This window comes from Haliotis cracherodii, unplaced genomic scaffold (assembly GCF_022045235.1).
Source record: "Haliotis cracherodii isolate W230 unplaced genomic scaffold, xgHalCrac1.p SCAF_2, whole genome shotgun sequence".
In the NCBI taxonomy this organism is placed as follows: Eukaryota; Metazoa; Mollusca; class Gastropoda; order Lepetellida; family Haliotidae; genus Haliotis; species Haliotis cracherodii.
The window spans coordinates 3,377,117-3,396,205 of NW_027266275.1; the positions used below are offsets into that span (position 1 = coordinate 3,377,117).

General features: G+C 40.4%; 1 protein-coding gene across 1 annotated transcript; it reads left to right on the top strand.

Moving 5' to 3' along the window:
* The first annotated feature begins 6,504 nt into the window (after positions 1–6,504).
* LOC139469266 (ras-related protein Rap-2c-like) lies at positions 6,505–7,152 on the top strand. The gene has a single exon (XM_071251411.1). The coding sequence runs from the start codon at positions 6,505–6,507 to the stop codon at positions 7,150–7,152; it is 648 nt and encodes a 215-aa protein (XP_071107512.1).
* The last annotated feature ends 11,937 nt before the right edge of the window (positions 7,153–19,089 follow it).

Genomic DNA, 19,089 nt, shown 5'->3' on the forward strand with positions numbered 1-19,089 from the left:
CTAGTACAAGCAGCCACACACAACTACACACATGCACGCATGTTGCTATATAAGTGCATTAATCTTGGTGCAACATTAAACCCAATTTCACCTCACCTCTTAAACAGGTTGCAGCTGATACTTTCATGATTGTCTGGTGACTGAAAGCAATGGCATTGGCATGTTATTGTGATTTGAAACCTGACTCACAAATTAGATCAGTGGTTTGAATTATTTTTACCAGAAACATGCTATTTATTCAGTTTTTCTGGGAGCCTTCAAATTAACCTGTCCTGTAAACAATGACTGCTTTATTAGCTCACCGTCGTCTGTACATCAACAATTTATTCAAACGACTTCTTCTTCTGAACCACTAATTGGAAATTAACGAAATTTGACTGGAGGCATCCCGGGTGGTGGGGATTCAAAATTGTACAAATCGTGCAGCTGACCCCACAAGGGGCTGAGGGGCGGGGCCAAAAAGGTGTAATTTGTCTATATTGCTTTAAGCGACTTTTTCTCTGGAAGTAAGAGATAGATATCCACCATGTTTGGTTGGAAGCATCCCTAGGTGTTGAGGATTCAAAATTTTACAAATGGTGGTGCTGACCCCACAAGGGGCTGAGGGGCGGGGCCAAAAAGGTGTAATTTGTCTATATTGCTTTAAGCGACTTTTTCTCTGGAAGTAAGAGATAGATATCCACCATGTTTGGTTGGAAGCATCCCTAGGTGGTGGGGATTCAAACTTGTACAAAATGGTGCGGCTGACCCAACAAGGGGCTGAGGGGCGGGGCCAAAAAGGTGTAATTTGTCTGTATTGCTTTAAGCAGATTCTTATGGATCCAAAATTCATCTGTTGATTTGTGATGAGAGGTTGCCGCCTCCGCCGCCACCACCATCGTCGCCGACCAGTAAGCCGACGTCACCATGTCACCAATCTTTTAAAAGCAGGGTCACTTCGTTTGAGGCGTGGCCAAAGCAGACAGCCCAGACCGCTAAAGACATGGCCTATGCGGGCTTCATGTACACGCAAAGCACCGATAGTGTTCTGCTTTCATTGCAGTAAGTGAAATGCGACTGAAAAGATGGGCGGCCAAAGACAATCCTTGGGTGGAACACCACAAGCGGTCCCCTCACTGCCCCTACCTCAAGCTGACGGGGGTAGTGAAACACAAGAACGTGGCAGCTACTTTCTTGCACTATCTGTGTGAGAATCAGATCTACCAGGAGCCTGCAAATCAGAGCAACGCAAATGGTGTAGCATGGCCACCTGCCTGGGATGAGGTTTCCGTTTCCCGTTCCCGTTCCCGTTCCCGTTCCAGTTCCGGTTTTTTTCATCATCTTCCTCCAAACAAAATGAAAAGCATCTTCAGGAACAACAGTGCCTTTTTTAAACAAGTCAACATGAATCTGTTCCAAAACACTGGACAGCTGTGGCGGCCTGAGACCTGTGAGGTGTCACTCAATGCCTTTGCTCAGAGGTTTACACCTTGTGGGTGGTGGATCTCACACCAGACCTTGGCGCTGATGAAGGCTTCAACTATCCTCGACACACAGGCAAGTTGGGTTTGAAAATCCAGTTTGGACAAGCTCTCGAGAACCCGGTCACCCTCATCTGCTATGAGGAATACGAAAATGTTCTGTGAATAGATCGTATCCATAATGTGATGATGGTATTAAAAGAGCAGAGACAGACAGTCATGCCACACTTAACACCCCACCTCCTACATGAGACCATGGATGAACCACTCGGGTTGAGCACCTTGGATTTAGAAGCCATCGTGGCTGATGACGTCCATGCCATCTACCAGTGCACCCTGGCAAGAGATGACTTTGCCAGACTGGGATGGCAGCAGGATGACCCCTTTTACCCCAAAACAGACATGGTCAACACAGATCCAAGCGATCAACCTGGCACACATCTTTCGTCCAGCTCCTGGATCCGTGGAAATGATTGATAGCTCTGGACTGTATTTATTACCTCTGTTTAAAGAGACTTTGAATTGCATGGGCCAGATTCAACAACGATGGAATACACACCCCTTACAAGATGGATAGGGCGTGTTGTGTGGCATGTACTGTCTCTACATGTTGACCAATCGCGTGCGCGGGTGGACTTTTAATCAAGTGTTAGATACGTTGGACTTGAATGACACCGTCAAGAATGATGCCACTGTATTAGAATGGTTTCATACCAAAGTGTCTACCTCTGTTTCTGTGGATGAGATGCCTGAGACTGAGTGCCCAGACGCGTACCCTACATCAAAAGAACCAATCTTTCTGCCCTTATTGACCTGACACTTGTTCACTGAACCAATGATCACCTTACTGTCAAAGTTCCTGTTCACTGAGTTTCATGAGTGTACATACGTTCACCCTAGTGGGGGACACGGGTGGCCCAGTCGTCTAAGGCGTCACAATTCTCTGTGCAGAGTTGCGTCCCTTGGGCATGCCAGAAACCTATGATTATGGGTTCGATTCCCAGTTCTCCCCGATTATGTTTCTAGGATTGTCAGCACCATACCCGTGCTCGTGGGTTTCACCGAAGTGGTAAACATCTGAGACCTGCATCACTTCGGGCTTTCCTCCCACATTAAACTGACATGCCGTGATATAACTGGAATACTGTTTAAAGCGGTGTTAAACCCAACTCACTCACTCACCCTAGTTACAAAGTTCCTGTTCACTGAGTTTTATGAGTGTACATACGTTCACTCTAGTGACAAAGTTCCTGTTCACAAAAATCACAGGGATGCCCCTAATCCTGTGACTTTTGTTTTGTTGGTTTGTTCATGTGAGGGGGGAATTAAAAAGTTGAAAAAAAATATGTGTTGTGTTGTCTTTAGGATGTGGATTGACATGCACACCAAAAATAAACAGGATCGACAAGGGAGCCAATCAGAAGCTTGGGTTTTATTGGAAAACTGCACCAATCAATCAGAAGACAGCACCCGAGATGAGTTGTGCTTTCTCTCCCATGGAACAAGGGTCGGACCGGTTTGGCAAACCGAGGCTCAGGCCAGGCTCTGGAACGGACCAGTCCGCGCGCTGCTTGCTGGACCAATCAGCGCACAGCATGATGGACCCATCACCGTGCCGGTATGTTCGATATGCTACCTCTACTCCAAAAAGAGCGAAGCCACTCACACTGACACAGTCCTGGTGTCAGAGAGTGGGATTTTCCCCCTAGCCTAAATTCCCCCGGAAAAGGGGCTATTTAGCCATATTTCCCGAGGAAAAAAGGGCTATATAGCTAAATTTCCCCCGGGGAATAATGACTACATAGCCATATTTCCGCTTTAGAGTCAGATTTCCCCCCTTAACACAAGGGGGAAGTATGGCTATATAGCAGAATTTCCCCTATATCCCTCAGATTTTTCAATGCAGTATTAAAAAACATAACCTACTGCGCCATTTAACAAACACTGATGAGACAGCAATGGCAAAAGCGAACTTCTTGCATGCCATATTTGACAAAGAAATTGGAGTTAAACGTGTCTCAATTGAAAACAATCTTTTAGGAATCTTGTATAACAAGTTTAGTGTTGAAAACATAGACGATTCCGACTTGCCACTTGTTATTCATGCCAGAGAACTTATTTATGAACTGTTGCTGGATACTACTAAATACTTCACGTCAGTGATTTTCTACAATGCAGTGATTAAGGGTGTGTTGGAATCAACAAACAACAAACTTGCGGCGTCACCTTTGGCAAGCGATCTTGTTCATGCATGCCTCTGTCCACAAACAGTAAATGCGTACCAAGGACTTAATGTGGTAATGGTAATGTGAATGGGTAATCTTCTAGCGCCTGATTGGCCGCTTTGGTTGCCTATTTCACATGTAGCTGGGAAGTTCTGGAATGCAAAATATACGGACCTCTGATCGGGGCAAGAAACGCCATGAGCACGCACAGATATATGCGCTATATACGTTGTAAATATACTTTATAATATACTTGGCAGTGAGAGACTTGAGGATTCTCGATGACAGAAAAGTGATATTGCTCTGCAACCATGATAAGGAGAACGACTGCCGTTCAAGTTTACAGTGCAGACCTGATAGAAATCAACTAGCAAAGTGTGTTTGAACTAGCAATGTGAAGACAGTTGGAAGATTTTAGATTCGCTGATTTACCTCAAATACACAACAACAAAATCGAGTGACAGATCCGCCATATCTCACTGTCGAAATGAACTATCCTCTATTTATTCAAATTAAAAATGTACGACGCAAAAAAAGACAAGATTTTGATCATGGTTTCTCTTGTAAATTACTCCATCAGCCAACTGTACATCTAGGTACTTTTGATAATAGAGATATATTTAATTATTGGGGACATCTGACTCCAACGCGGAAAAATGGCTATATAGTGTATTTTCCGGGTGGGAAATATGGCCATATAGTGTGCTTTCCGTGGTAAGTATAGCCCTTTTTCCAGGGGGAAATTCCACTCTCTGACACTCGCACTGAATACTGATGAAACATGAGTAAAGTCTATTCGTGCACAATAGTGGCCTGCCCACCCTGGGAAGCGGAGACGATTTTGGCACAGTCCACAATGGTTTAAGACGAAATCGGAGTGTATCGAATCGTTGAATCTTGTCAAACCTTGGGATGACGTACCAGACTGCTCGGATGGTCCGTATTATTTTCTGTTTTTGAGATCAACCTTCGTGTTCAACCCAGAACCCGGCAAGAAGACGCCATGCTGTTAAGCCGTTGGACGTTGGCCACCATGCTGTTAAACTTTATTTTCTCTAACAGCCCTAGAAAACTAGGATGAAGTTTCTGTTCCCGTTCCAGTTCCGTTCCATTCCCGTTCCTGTTCCAGTTTTTGTTTTGGCCAACAGCCCTTTTCAGGGCCACCCAACTCTCCCGAGAGAAACGCATTGATCATTGCTTTGCCACACACAAACAACCCAACCCCAAAAGAACCAGTCCCACACACAATGTGTGTTACGGCTAAGACATATTTTGTTATGGTAATGACTTTCTTCACTTGAAAAGCTATAAGAAACGCAAGTGGTTTTAAGCAAATAGGTAACAAACACGGAACCATTTCAATGAATATGTAGGTATCATGCACCCATTTCTCGCAAAATCGAAAATGCACGAACTGTCACGAACTGTCACGAACTGTCACGAACTGTAGTGGGTATAAAACTGTCGCCGATTCTTCGACCTACCACTCCTTGGTCAACAATGCCACGCTTAACTCAAATTCACAGAAACCAGGCTATCGGACGTTTTTAAGCTGGAGAGTCTGTCCAAGATGCTTCCTGTCATTTCAACGTTAACATAACCACAATTTACCGTCTCCTGCATCGATACAATGCTACACAGACTACAGATGACCTTCCTCGGAGCGGTCGTCCTAAGGTCACCACACCTCGACAAGATCGGCAGATTACCCGTCAACACCATGATATCTGTTCCTAACTGCAAGTGAAAGTGCTCGACAGACCATAGGAACACATAATCGACACATTAGCCGGGACACTGTGATCCGACGTCTCCGTTACAACAACCTGAGATGTTGCCGACTTTGAAGGTCATCGTTAATAATGCTAGTGCGAGCTCCAAATGGCATGTGTCCAGTGAACTGTTCTGTTTTCCAACCAGCATTGAAGCAGTGTGTACTGACGAGTTCCTAGTTCAAAATTCTATTGTATCAGTAAACGTGTGACTGTACAGCAATAAACAGGATGTGTTGAATCTCCTGTCAGCATGTAGTTTGATGTCTGCGTCATACACCCTCAGAAAAACGTCAATGACACTTGAATGTTGTTAATGAAAATTCCTGAAGGTTAATGATTTTTTTTTTGACTAACACGTATCTAAAGCTGTCAGTAACATCAAATGGAATTCTTAATGATGCTTTAAGGAATAACCAATTACCATTGCAACTGAAAATTGCAATGTCATCGTTAATCTATGCTCGTGCGAGCTCTAAATACAAAGTTTCACCCTCATGTGAATGTTACTCTTTTCCTTAGAGATTCTTTAAGAAATGTATTGCGTTAAATTTCTTTAATGTTTAACTTCATTGACTAGTCGCTTGAGCTCTCGTAAACAAATGGCATCATCACCTGTCATACAGCCCGAAAGAGGGCAAGACGAGTATAAGTTTGAATGTGATTTCAAATAAATCCATCAACAAGACGTGCTATGTGTCCAGTGAAACATCTGATGAACTGTTCTATTCTCCAACCAGCATTGAAGCAGTCTGTACTGACGAGTTCCGAGTTCAAAATTCTATTGTATCAGTAAACGTTCGTCAACTTGTCGATTTGTCTGAGAAAACAGTAATCCAGTCGTCTAAAATGTTTTGAATTCTGTGACAGTACAGCAATAAACAGGATGCGTTGAATTTCCTGCCACCAATTGTGTGCGTCATACACCCACAAAACACGTCATTGACACTTGAATGTTGTGAATGGAGATTTCCTGCCATATATATAAAACGACTGGTTTACTGTTTTCTCAGACAAATCGATATTGTCTTTGAAGTTCTTTTGATGATGGCTAAAAGAGGAAAGTCGTTTCACGTCGCTGGCAATCAGGAGAAGGAAGATGACCTGTGCCTTGTAGTCCTTGGAGCCTCTAGAGTAGGCAAGACAACCATTATCTCTCAATTCCTGGACCACAATTCTATTACAGAGTATAAAGGAACGTTCGAGGAGATCCACAGGCGCAAATACGACTCATCAGGATTGAACTTGACAGTAGAAATCGTGGAAATAATCAATGGGGACGCAGTTCCGACTGTAAGGAAGCAGGCTATTGCAAAAGGGGATGCCTTTGTTCTTGTTTATTCCGTGGATGATGCCGACTCTTTTGAGCAAATTTACACCTTGCGAGATCTCATTCTGGAAGAAAAGAAGGAAATAAATGTTCCCATTTATGTGGTTGCCAATAAAATAGACATTGCAGAAGAAAGGAAGACACCCATCTGGCAGGTCGCTGATGCTATTGTGACAATAGATTGGGAGCACAAGTACTCTGAAGTGTCAGCTGAACACCCGTCGCAGATTGCTGATCTATTTGGAAATGTTATTGCCCATGCTGTCTCAGTTTATAAGGAAAGGTTTGTAATGCAACCGAGACGAATGACAACGCCTGCATATCTCTTCTCACTGATGAGAAAGAAGCTCTCTGCCAGGAAATAAAAATCAGCTTTTTGAACATGTTTTAATGAACATTTGAACGAGTGTGGTTCTTCGGGCAACCAATGTAAATTCTCATGTTACGATACCTTTCAAGAATTTGTTATTTACTCTTGTACTTATGTATCTCTGTGTAAATATAAGCCAGAGGAGTAAATGATGTGATTCCTAACACTGTTTCCATTTTGATTTGTATGTTTCATATTATTAATGCAATTTACTTCAGAATGTGTCTCAGTTATAGCATACATTGACCCTGTTTATATCAGGAAGACAACATTCTAGCTGTTATTTACCATTTGAAACATTTATCCAACCACACTAGGGGCACATGATCACACCTACTATTACAGTGTGACTGTTTCCAGTACGTTATCCCGTGGGCACTTCTGTAAAAGGCGTATGGATGTTGTGGAAGCCAATCCCCTGTGTTGATGTTCTAGTCCTCTCGTCCACTCGTCCACTCAACTATCAAGTTCACAGTGTCCATCCTGATAGACACGCACGTGTTTCTGTTCATCCTAGGTCGTCTTTTTATCTTTGCTGACTCAAGAAATATTCCAGTTATATGACGGCAGTCTGTAAATAATTGAATCAGGGCATGCACGTATAAAAAGTGCATATATAAGTGCAATAATCTTGGATGCGGCGTTAAACCCCTTTTCACCTCACCTCACCTATCTTTTCATCTTTAATTTGCTGACTCAAGAAACTTCTTAACTGAAATCATCCATTTGAATATAATGTGATTGTGTATTGCAGTGAAACTACATATCTCCGGAATAAAAATTCTTTGTCAGAGTGTCCTCATGAACACATTTCCCTATTAATTAATATAGGGCTACGGGTTTATACGTGTTTGTGTGTCTTGAGAATGTAAGAATGTGGGCTACGGTATAAACGTTAACGAAATGTTAAAAATGATATCATTTGATGTTTGAGATAATAAAAGATCATGTCCCAAGTGAAACACTTTTTAATTCGACCCACGTTTACTGATACAATGGATTTTTTTAATTCTTGCCAGCACATGCTGCAACAATGCAGATTGGACAATAGAACAGTTCATCAAATGTTCGATTGGGAGATGCCATGTTTATACATCTCGCAGATGGATCTATTTGAAATCACATTTAAACTTATGCTAGTCTCGCCGTCTTCCAGGCTGCATGACAGGTGACGATACCATTTGTTTCGTACACACCTGAAGGTAAGAAACCCATTTGAGATAACTGGTATCAAACATTTGTGTGAGATCGAATTCCAGGCCCGTGATTGGCTACACCATGGTGATGGCCTGAGGTCAGATGATGACTGACCTCTTTCCTAAGTGTAAGTAATTTATAAGTTGCTCGTGCTTCAGTTGAATGTTCACCTACGTCTGCATTGAACAACAGGACTGTGTAATTGATAATAAAAAGAAACAAATTCGTCCTCGTCCGTTGTTATTGTTGTCAGTTACATTATCTGATGTTATGTCAACATTATCGTTTTTCAGAGTGAAAACACCCTGGATGCCACAGGGACACATATGTCCCTCCTCTTCAACCCTCATTTCGAAGTAGAATAAAATTCAATATACATCACGCAAACGAATTCGCTTCACAGTTTTGAATTCCCCCTTCTGTTTATCATTTATGGTCATTTTAAGCATAGCACATTCTGAAAGTGACTTCTGAAAATTAGGTAGATCTACATCTAGCCAAATCACAATTCGCGGCGTTTTTAACTTTGTGCTTACAAATCTAAATATTGGATATTTACTCGAATAATTAAAGTAGAAAAATAGCATATAAGTGATCACGGGTATCAAATCACAAATGATAATTCTGAAACGTCGCTGATAAGCCTGGAATAGTTTAGAATGTTTGGGAGTGAGTGAGTGAGTGAGTTGGGTTTAACGCTGCTTTTAACATTATTCCAGTTATATCACGGCATGTCAAATTAATGTGGGAGGAAAGCCCGAAGTGATGCAGGTCTAAGACGTTTACCACTTCGGTGAAACCCACGAGCACGGGTATGGTGCTGACAAACCTAGAAACATAATTAGGGCGAACCGGGATTCGAACCCACAATCATAGGTTTATGGAATGCACAAGGGACGCAACTCTGCACAGCGAATCGCGGCGCCCCTACAATGTTTTGGAATATACGAATACACGAACGCTGAAGTGTACGTTCCGCCATATTGGATTGTGTTTCCAAAATGCCGGTTATGAGACGCCTGTGAAATATCAGGTATATTTCAAACTCAGCTGCTATACATGCATCCCTAAATTCTTCATATATTTTAAAAACAAATGGCAAATGGTCTTTGTCACCAATGCAAATTATCTAGATGAAATCATGCGAAATAAATCAGGTCTGGAAACGAAAACTGTGCTCGGAAAACTGAAATGTAAACAATGCAAAATTCAGATTTTACACTGTGTCGCATTTTTAGAGGTACTTTCGTCTAATTATTGCACACATTGGCTCGTTCACGCATATGAGAATATTCATCGGAAGAGTATCGTTGCACTAATTTTGAAATTACACATATATGTACAATAATGTGGTAAATTCACATTATTTACGTGTAGTAAGCAGTACATAGGATGACAGTGGTGTTATATATTAATGCGCTACTGCAATCATGAGAATAGACAAAATGCATTAGTTCGATGCTAAAAAGGTGCGATTTTAGGGTGTGTAAGAAACAGATTACTGCACCCGTGCCTGTCACATACCATTTATAAATGGTACCTTACAGACACTCGTATAGGTAATCTCTAGTTTCGAAGAGCGCAAGCGACTTGACATTGTTGTTAAACTTTAAGGTAATTTAACGCGATACATTTCATGTTCAACCTCTAATGAAAAGAGTATCATTTACATGAGAGTGAAACTTTGTATTTAAAGCTCGCACTTGCAGGGATTAAGGGTCACCTTCCCAGTTGGAAATAAGTAAAACTGATATGACCTATGTCAACAGCACCTGCTGCTCCTATTTGCACTTACAACATTTTTCTTGGGGCCACAGGACGATAGTGCAGAGGAGTTACGTACCACATTCTACATAAATGATTGCACTAGATTTGTTAATGTAACCCGAGGAGGGTGACTTCTCTAATGTTGACAAAAAATAACCTTCATCAGCTGCTCATATGTGGACCAAACTATCCTGAGCAGTCCCCTCCTTTAGAAACATTAAGATACCCCTGTCTTCTATATCTATCTTCAAATACAGAATCTCTCATCCTTGTGGCCTATCTTATCTTATCTTTCTGATACTGTATAATATCGCCTACTTCTTTTTCAAAAGATTGAAAATGCCCCACCACCCCCTGGTCAGGTGGGAATGTAGGGGCTACATGTATATCTTGACTATTTATCTGCAAATTAAAACACATACTTGATAAAAAATAGAAGATCAAAAAATAAATGTAGTGACGCTCAGTGTTATTCCAAGCCTCGGCAGTGGGAACAACTACAAACTTATATTTTAATTCTGTTTCCACTTTTACAGTTTGTGTATTCTACCAATTACAATATCACGCATTGACTTTGACTGTGTCGTAAACCCTCAAAACACGTCAATGACACTTGAATGTTGTTAAGGAAGGTTCCTGAAGGTTAGTGATTTTTTTGTTTGGACTAACACGTATCTAAAGCTGTCAGTAACATCAAATGGAATTTTTAATAATGCTTTTAAGAAAAAAGGAAAAACCAATTACCATGGCAACTGAAAATTGGCATGTCTTTCCCTTAAAATGTTTGTGTGAATTATTTTGGTTTGAAATTCATGAAAATGCAAAAAAAACACCTAAAACATATGTGTTTCTTCCCGATTTTGTATGTTAAACTTGAAGTGAGGATGAAGGGCATTTATTAAGTCTCTTAATGACCAATATGTACACCGAGTGAATTCTATGAAATACTGTTACCCCTTCAACATAATTATTACGATTTCCAACATTTCAAGATTTCTTGGAGGTTTTTATTTGATAAGCTGCATGGTGGTGTTTATTCAAGTCAAAAAGGCCACTGGCCCACAGGACATACATTGTCAATATTAAAACAAAATAGATAGTTACAATATACACGAGAGGATTAAAACAATATATATACATAACAACAAGCAATTATTCATGAAGTGTAGGATACAGTTTAAAAGTGAAAAATATGTATTTACTTAAATTTAACAGTGTTTGAGGGCATTTGGAATTAATTAGCTTTACAAATGTTGTAACAGAAGGATGTTTATAATAAATAGGTTGAATATAAGATTCCTGGAGTTGAGAGAAGGCTTTGCAGACAAGTAAAAAATGATATTCCTTTTCAATAACATCTATTCCATAATGGCTACAGTATGAACATAATCAACATTTAAAACAGATTTATAAGTAGAGTAGGAAGATAGTTTAGAGTTGCCTGTAATGTCTGCTTGCCATTGTTGAATATCTACGTCGACGATACGTTGTTTTATTTCTGATAAGAATACTGATTTATTTCCAGAGTCCTGCACGATCCAATGGTATCCAAATCCATATCTAAATAAAGTTTCTTTAACATATGACCCCCACGATGTACGGTTTACACTGTCCAGTCCATTTAACACTATGTACGTTTGCTTTGGAAGTCGATTGTTGTCCATTGAGATAAGTATAGTCCAAAAAGATTACAGTTTCACTTGCGTCACGAAGACAGTATTTCTTCCACAGTCACCAAGAACAGCAGCATTGCATGCATTTTGAGGAACGCAGATAATCTTCTTGAAATATTTTAGCTGAACTGTTTCGATACATTGAATTCGTTGAAAACCCCAAATTTCAGCGCCGTAGGTAAGGATTGCTAATATCATTCTGTCAAATAGGTTTGCAGCAACATTTAATTGCAGTCCACCACACTTAAAATGGAGTTTATAGATAAGCTGGCATGCTTTTTCGGCTTGCTGTGCTAATGCCGTTGTTAGGCGTAAAGACGAGTCCCAAGTACTTATAGAATGGCACAATTTTAACCTGTGTCCCTTTGTAAAACCACTTTTCGTAGTTGGTATCCTCCGTTCCGAAATACTACAATCTGGGATTTATCTAAATTAAGAGAAAGCCCCCATTTGTCACAGAATGTGCTGAGAACATCAATTTGTTGCTGAAGCCTCCCAACCGTATCTGTAGTGTTTGCCACGTCATCTGCATATAGGAGAGAACATACATTTGGAGCATCTTCTGAAATATATATACCTTTACAGTCTGATATTGTCATCTCCGTTGTAAGTTCATTTATAGATAGCTGAAAAGTAACGGGCTTAGCATACAGCCTTGTCTTGTTCCTTGAAAACACTGGAAGAATTCTATTAAACCACAGGAAGTTCTGACACACGACTTTAATTTGGAATACATATTTCGTAGAATAGTCAAGATATTACCATGTATATCGTAGTTGATGTGTACCAAAGATGAGAATGGTTTACATTGTCGAAATCTTTCGAGACGTCTATGAAACAAACAATAAAATCGTCCACCCGATTTCGAGAGATATTTCCTGATCATTACATATATAAAGTGAACATGTTATCTACGGTTGCGTAGCTCTTCCTAAATCCAGCTTGGTTTTCGTATATGATATTGTTATCGGATGTCCACTGTTATAATCTTTCGTTCAATATTTTTGTGAAGACTTTTCCAATTATCGATAAAAGTGAGATAACTCTATAGTTGTTTACGTCATTCAATGATCCATTCTTGTGGAGAGGACATATTATAGCTTTACACCATTTCCTTCCAGAGATCGTCAGTATTGTGTTTAACTGAGATGAGATTGTCCGATACACTTCTTTTAATACCTGGCTGTTTTGCTATAAATTCACCTATGACTGGAAAATGATCTGAATCATCCAAGTTACCAATCTTGAAAGCATTTATCACTGGAAATAAAGATGAACTTTGCCCATTTCTTGAAACACATGTAAAATCACCGAGGGCATCACCCTGAAATCTACCATTGGCTATTTGCAAAGAGTGTGATGTACATATATTCAAAAGACGTCTACCAAAGTTATTGACCTCTAAGTCTCTGTTGTTTCTCTTGGTGTGTAAATCGTCACTTTCATACCACTCACCACCTGGAAGATAGTCGGCACTGTCATCAATAATACAATCATCACTGATACCTGTTCTAGAGTTAGAGTCACCTGTAAGTATTATGTCAGCCTCATAACACGTTTTAATATCATGAAGACATTCATCTAATGTATCTAAACTGTCAATATCTTTTCCTACATAATACTGTAAATATTCTGGTGAAACATATAGCACTCCCATTACTACATCTCTGGTATAGCCAAAGACTTTCTTGTCAAACAGTAAGTAGACAGCATCTTGAATATGTGACAGTATTCTTGTACAACACAAACGCTTATCAACATACACATCAACTCCTCATCTCTGCATGCAGCAAATAGTTGATGTGTGTCTGAGAGAAATGTGCTGTAGTCATGTACAGAATACAACCATGTCTCACATAATCCTACCACTGAGTGTTGTGCCAGTATATGTTCCAATAGTTTATCCTGTAGATGTCGTTTTAGAGATTGGCAGTTCCATGTGAAGATAGAGAATATATCTGTAGCAGATGAAGCATCAGTATAAATTTCAGTCTCTGGGTAGTCTGTTAGTGACTGGGCCTGGCCTAACCTCTATCTAAACTCAGTCAATGTACTGGTTTTGTGGTTTAAGTCATATGACTTCCCATCAATAACCAGCTTATCAAACCGCTGGTAAGTTTCTTTTCCATCTTTTGATAAGCAAAGATATAGGAGAGACATGCATGTTACAGGATTGACTATATTTGTTACACAAAAGAGATTGCAAATTCATATCATCAGTATGAAGAGAGTGGTAAAGAACATCTTACATTTTTCTCATGTATATAATAATGTTTGCAAAAGTAATACCAGTCATTATCATTTTCAATGATATTAATATATTTATTCCACCTTTTTAAAGGATAAATTTCAAAATCTGTTAAAGTGAGGACAAACGTTTGTTACATGACAAATCAAATTACCATACAATGACATTTTAGATCACAAAACAGTTTCTGCATTTTTACTGTAATAGAAAATGTCTTACTTTGAATAACAGCGCACATGTTTGTGATAGTTATATTTTTAAATGTTTAATATGAAGAATGTTACCTATGTGACAATGTGAAATGAAATTTGAATTTTCAGATGAAGTTATAGTCAGCCTAGTTAGTTCACTATCATAAGTAAACAAAGGTTTACTAAACAGGGGTACCTCAAGGTGTAGTTATATTTCCATCTCATTATGAAATCTCCAGATTGATATCATAGAAGACAGTCATGCTCAAGACAACATTATGTTACATGAAAGACATTTAGAGAATAGTTTTCATGTCATGTCATGGTTTCTGTGATCAACAATCAAATCCAAAGTGTTTGAGATTGAGTATTATTTTTTCTTATATTGTGTTACTTGTAACAATGAAGACTTAGTCAACTTGGAGAATGAATAATTCAGTAAATGTAAGAAAACACATGACCTATAAATTATAATTAGAAGAACACAATTTTTAACTCTAAGTAAGAATCTAAAACTACAACCTGGAATGCAACACTTTTAACATCAAGCTATCTAAGAAGAAAGTTGAAAGATTATAGCTGCCTTCCCAAGACATTACATGCCTTTATAGTGGCTTTTAACTGTAGACCAAATGTTATTGTCAACCTCTCAATGAGATGATCCTGGAATCTTCCGTGGCTCTGAGATGCTTGCCAACACACTTGTATGGTCATACCAGCTTTTGTCCTTTTGTTTTTGGCCAGTAACAGTCATTCCGTCCTTTCTTCCCAACCCGATGCATGCATTCAACATAAACTTCAGATTCATCTACATCTTCAACAAACCCTGGGCATGGTATTTCATTTAATTCAACAATGACATATATGGCTTAACGGTATTTTGGTAATGGACAGCTGCAAAGGTAGTGTTAACTTTGATGCTCTAAGAATTTTCCACTTTCTCTCCACTATTTACCCTTCCTCTGCAGCCTTCACCATGTCTCCAAAACTAACAGCATCTTCAGCCTTTATCTTTCCATCACTACCCTTCTCATCTTCAGCCTTCACGTTCTCTCCATCTCTAGCCCCTCTCATCTTCAGCCTTCACCTTCTCTCCATCACTAGCCTCCTCATCTTCAGCCTTCACCTTTTCTCCACCACTAGGCACCTCATCTTCAGCCTTCACCTTCTCTCCATCACTAGCCTCCTCATCTTCAGCCTTCATCTTCTCCCCAAAACTAATACCATCTTCAGCCTTTATCTTTCCATCACTTCCCTCCTTATCTTCAGTCTTCACCTTCTCTCCATCACTAACGTCATCTTCAGCCTTCACCTTATCTCTATCACTAGCCTCCTCATCTTCAGCCGTCACCTTCTCTCTATCACTAGCCTCCTTGTCTTCAACCTTCACCTTCTCCCCATCACCAGCCTCATCTACAGCCTTCACCTTCTCCCCATTACTAACTGAGTTTGGGATATAATGTGTACAGTGGTCTGTTCAGAACATTGGCCAAAGTGTGAACTTGCTAGATTCCCATGAAAGACTTGTCCCTCTTCACTTTGAGGGTTTTGACTCAAAATGTGTTTTGTCTGTGAGACGGGTTTCTGGAACATATATGTCAGAATACTGAGCATAATCACGTGGCAACTTATCTCTTTTTACACTGACTTATGCCTTGAGACAGGACATTTCCATCAAGATGTTTGGCTTCATTGGCAACAAGTTCAGAGACTACTCTCACTCTCATTTCTGCTGCTCTGTCAATTGTCCCAAAAGCAATGTACACTGCCACATGATGGTAAGCAGTTAACATTTGATAACACAGAACAAGGATACAGCTCACTATTTGTCATTGTCATGGTTAATTTAGTTGTACAGTTCTACTCTGAAATTCCACCCTGGAGTTGCTTTGTATTCCAGTCAAACACACATTGTTATTCAGTAAACCTTCATGAAATCACCATTAGTGAAATTCAAATTATTTTGGTGATGTAATGAAATCTATACATTATCATACTTGAGTGTTTGTCTTTGCCATAACATCAATATATCAAGAATATTATTAGGCCTTTTCAGAAAATATAGAAGTGTGGAGAGATGAAGTTTAGCGCAGTGAAGTTTTTTCCTAAACTCGTTTTCTACAACTTCTTTGACCTTTTATAATAGAAAATACCCATAAGCTATTAGGTACTTCAAGATCACTGTCATGATTCTATATCAAATGTAGATTTTGTCTTCCCTGTCACCACGGTACCATATTAACTCAGAAGTTATAAACTCTTATTTTTAGCAAGCTTAGGATTGATCTCATTGATCCCCTTAGTACAATATATATTCAATCATAACATAGAGTAGTGACTTTATTGCTTATTGACTCATGGAAATGTAGAATGTCATTAGCGTAGCAAAACTGTCTTTGCTGTAACACATTTCTTATACTAATTAGGTTTTTAATTTTGCAAAAAAATGATGAAGTACACGTTTATCCTTCAAATTACTGAATTTAAATAATTAATTGGAATATTGAAAAAGAACAGAGAGTAATTTACTTCGTTTCTTTATACCTTTTCAATTGCAAAATGCCATTCCAATAAAAAAAATATGTCTTTACTGTTACACATTTCTTATAAAAAGAAATGCTGTTTCCATGTTGTATGCGACATGCGATTCAAAGTCTCTTTAAACACAGGTAATAAATACAGTCCATAGCTATCCACCATTTCCAAGGATCCAGGAGCTGGACGATAGATGCCCACTCAGTGTATGCCAGGTTGATCGCTTGGATCTGTGTTGACCATGTATGTTTTGGGGTAAAAGGGGTCATCCTGCTGCCATCCCAGTCTGGCAAAGTTATCTCTGGCCTGGGTGCCCCGGTAGATGGCATGGACGTCATCAGCCACGATGGCTTCTAAATCCAAGGTGCTCAACCTGAGTGGTTCATCCATGGTCTCATGTAGGAGGGGAAAAAAGTGTGGCATGACCGTCTGTCTCTGCTCTTTTAATACCATCATCGCATACCATCTATTTCCAGACCATTTTCGTATTCCTCATAGCAGATGTGGGTGACCAGGTTCTCGAGAGCTTGTCCAAACTGGATTTCCAAACCCAACTTGCCAGTGTGTCGAGGATAGTTGATGCCTTCATCAGTGTGAGTTCCACCACCCACAAGGTGTAACATTGAGCAAAGGCCTTGAGTGACACCTCACAGGTCTCAGGCCGCCACAGCTGTCCAGTGTTTTGGAACAGATTCATGTTGACTTGTTTCAAAAAGGCGCTGTTGTTGCTGAAGCCACTTTTCATTTCCGTGCCATGGACTTCCTGGCCATTGAGTTTCACTTTCATCATGTAGACATGGTTGTGTTTGAAGTTGTACGGATTCTTCTCTTTGCTTCCTTCGTAGGCACTATTGTCCACTAGTCCCAGGACCACTCGTTTGGTAATTGGCCACCGATGAGCTGATCCTTGTGAAAGTCCCTACCGCGGCTCGGGATGTCATGGGCTGTCACTTGCACACAGGAAAGGAGATAGTTGGCAGTCACTCCTACGTTCAGACTGGACACATGTGTTTCTCGGACAGCAGGATCTATGTTGAGTTGACGAACATATATTTTGCCTTTGGTCAGGGCTATTTTGTAGACACCATCAGCAGCACACATGAAGAAGACTTCATCGGGACTTCGTAGCAATTCCAATTTCATAGGGACACCATCCAGCAGATAATGGTCTTGAAGAAACGGGTCACAGTGTAGACGCCCTGTCAGTTCCACTTCTTTTCTGGGCACGATTAAGGTTAGGCCGAGTTCTGACGCCCTCATTTCTTGTCAGCATTTGCAGCAGGATTGAAGGCGTCCATTTTACCAGCATCATCAGCATACCATTAAGGACATTGAAGGTGAGATGTTTTGGCTCCTGCAACATAACTCAGAAGGGTTTCCAAGTAGGCTCTGTAAGGGTAGGTGCCCATGGAAGGTGTGATCTCCAACTGATTATGTCCCACTTGCAGAAGCACTTCTGGAAACAGGGAATGCATCAAGTTGTTGACTGTCAATATGAGGTGATCCGCTAGAACGGTATCTGTCCCATCTTCTTGAGTCACTCGAAGACATACTCTCAGGTGACACTGTCTCAAATCAATGTAAGCATTCACAGGATTGGAAATGTTAAACTGGAGTGGTCCTGCAACAAAGGATGGCACCAAGGGACTATAGCAAATCCACTGACCCTCTTGCTCAGAGTTGGACACAGGGGGTACAGTAAAGAGATCCAACTGGGCCTTTGAACATTCGGAAGCATCTTGGCGCATCATGATGATGGATGCTCCTCCCTTTCCCTGCCTTTAAGGACGTCTGGTCAGGTTGAATGTCTGATGAGGACTGACCTTTAAACGATGTTTTTTTTTCTTTTTACGCTGTTTCTTGTGGGTGGTGGTGGTGGTTGAGAGAACTTTACATCTTTTAGGTGGTCTAGGCTACCCACTTTCCTTCAAGGCATCCATCAGGGCAGCTGTTCCACGATGTTTCAGACTCTCTGACCATTTGCGTTTGCCTGCAACCACATAACTCACCAACCCTGGTAGGATCTTTTTACCCATCTTAAGCACCGATGTTCAAGCAGATTAAAGGAAAGACAACGCCATTTTCAAGATACCACCAAGACCAATGCCACGTTGAAGATACTGTCCTTTGTATACTTTGATGCCACTCCCACGTTGGCCGAACTGCCCTCGATAAAACATGCCATTCCCCTGCTGTTGTCCAAACATGTTTCTTCTGTGTTAGCAATGGTGTCTGAAGTGAAGGGTCACGATTGCTTTCCCCATTTGAAATGGCACTGGGCGCCCCGTGTCATCCATGATATAGAGTTGAATACCGGAACC

What these genes read in the sequence shown, in the direction of transcription:
- LOC139469266 (XM_071251411.1), top strand. Translation starts at nt 6,505, where the DNA reads ATGGCTAAAAGAGGAAAGTCGTTTCACGTCGCTGGCAATCAGGAGAAG.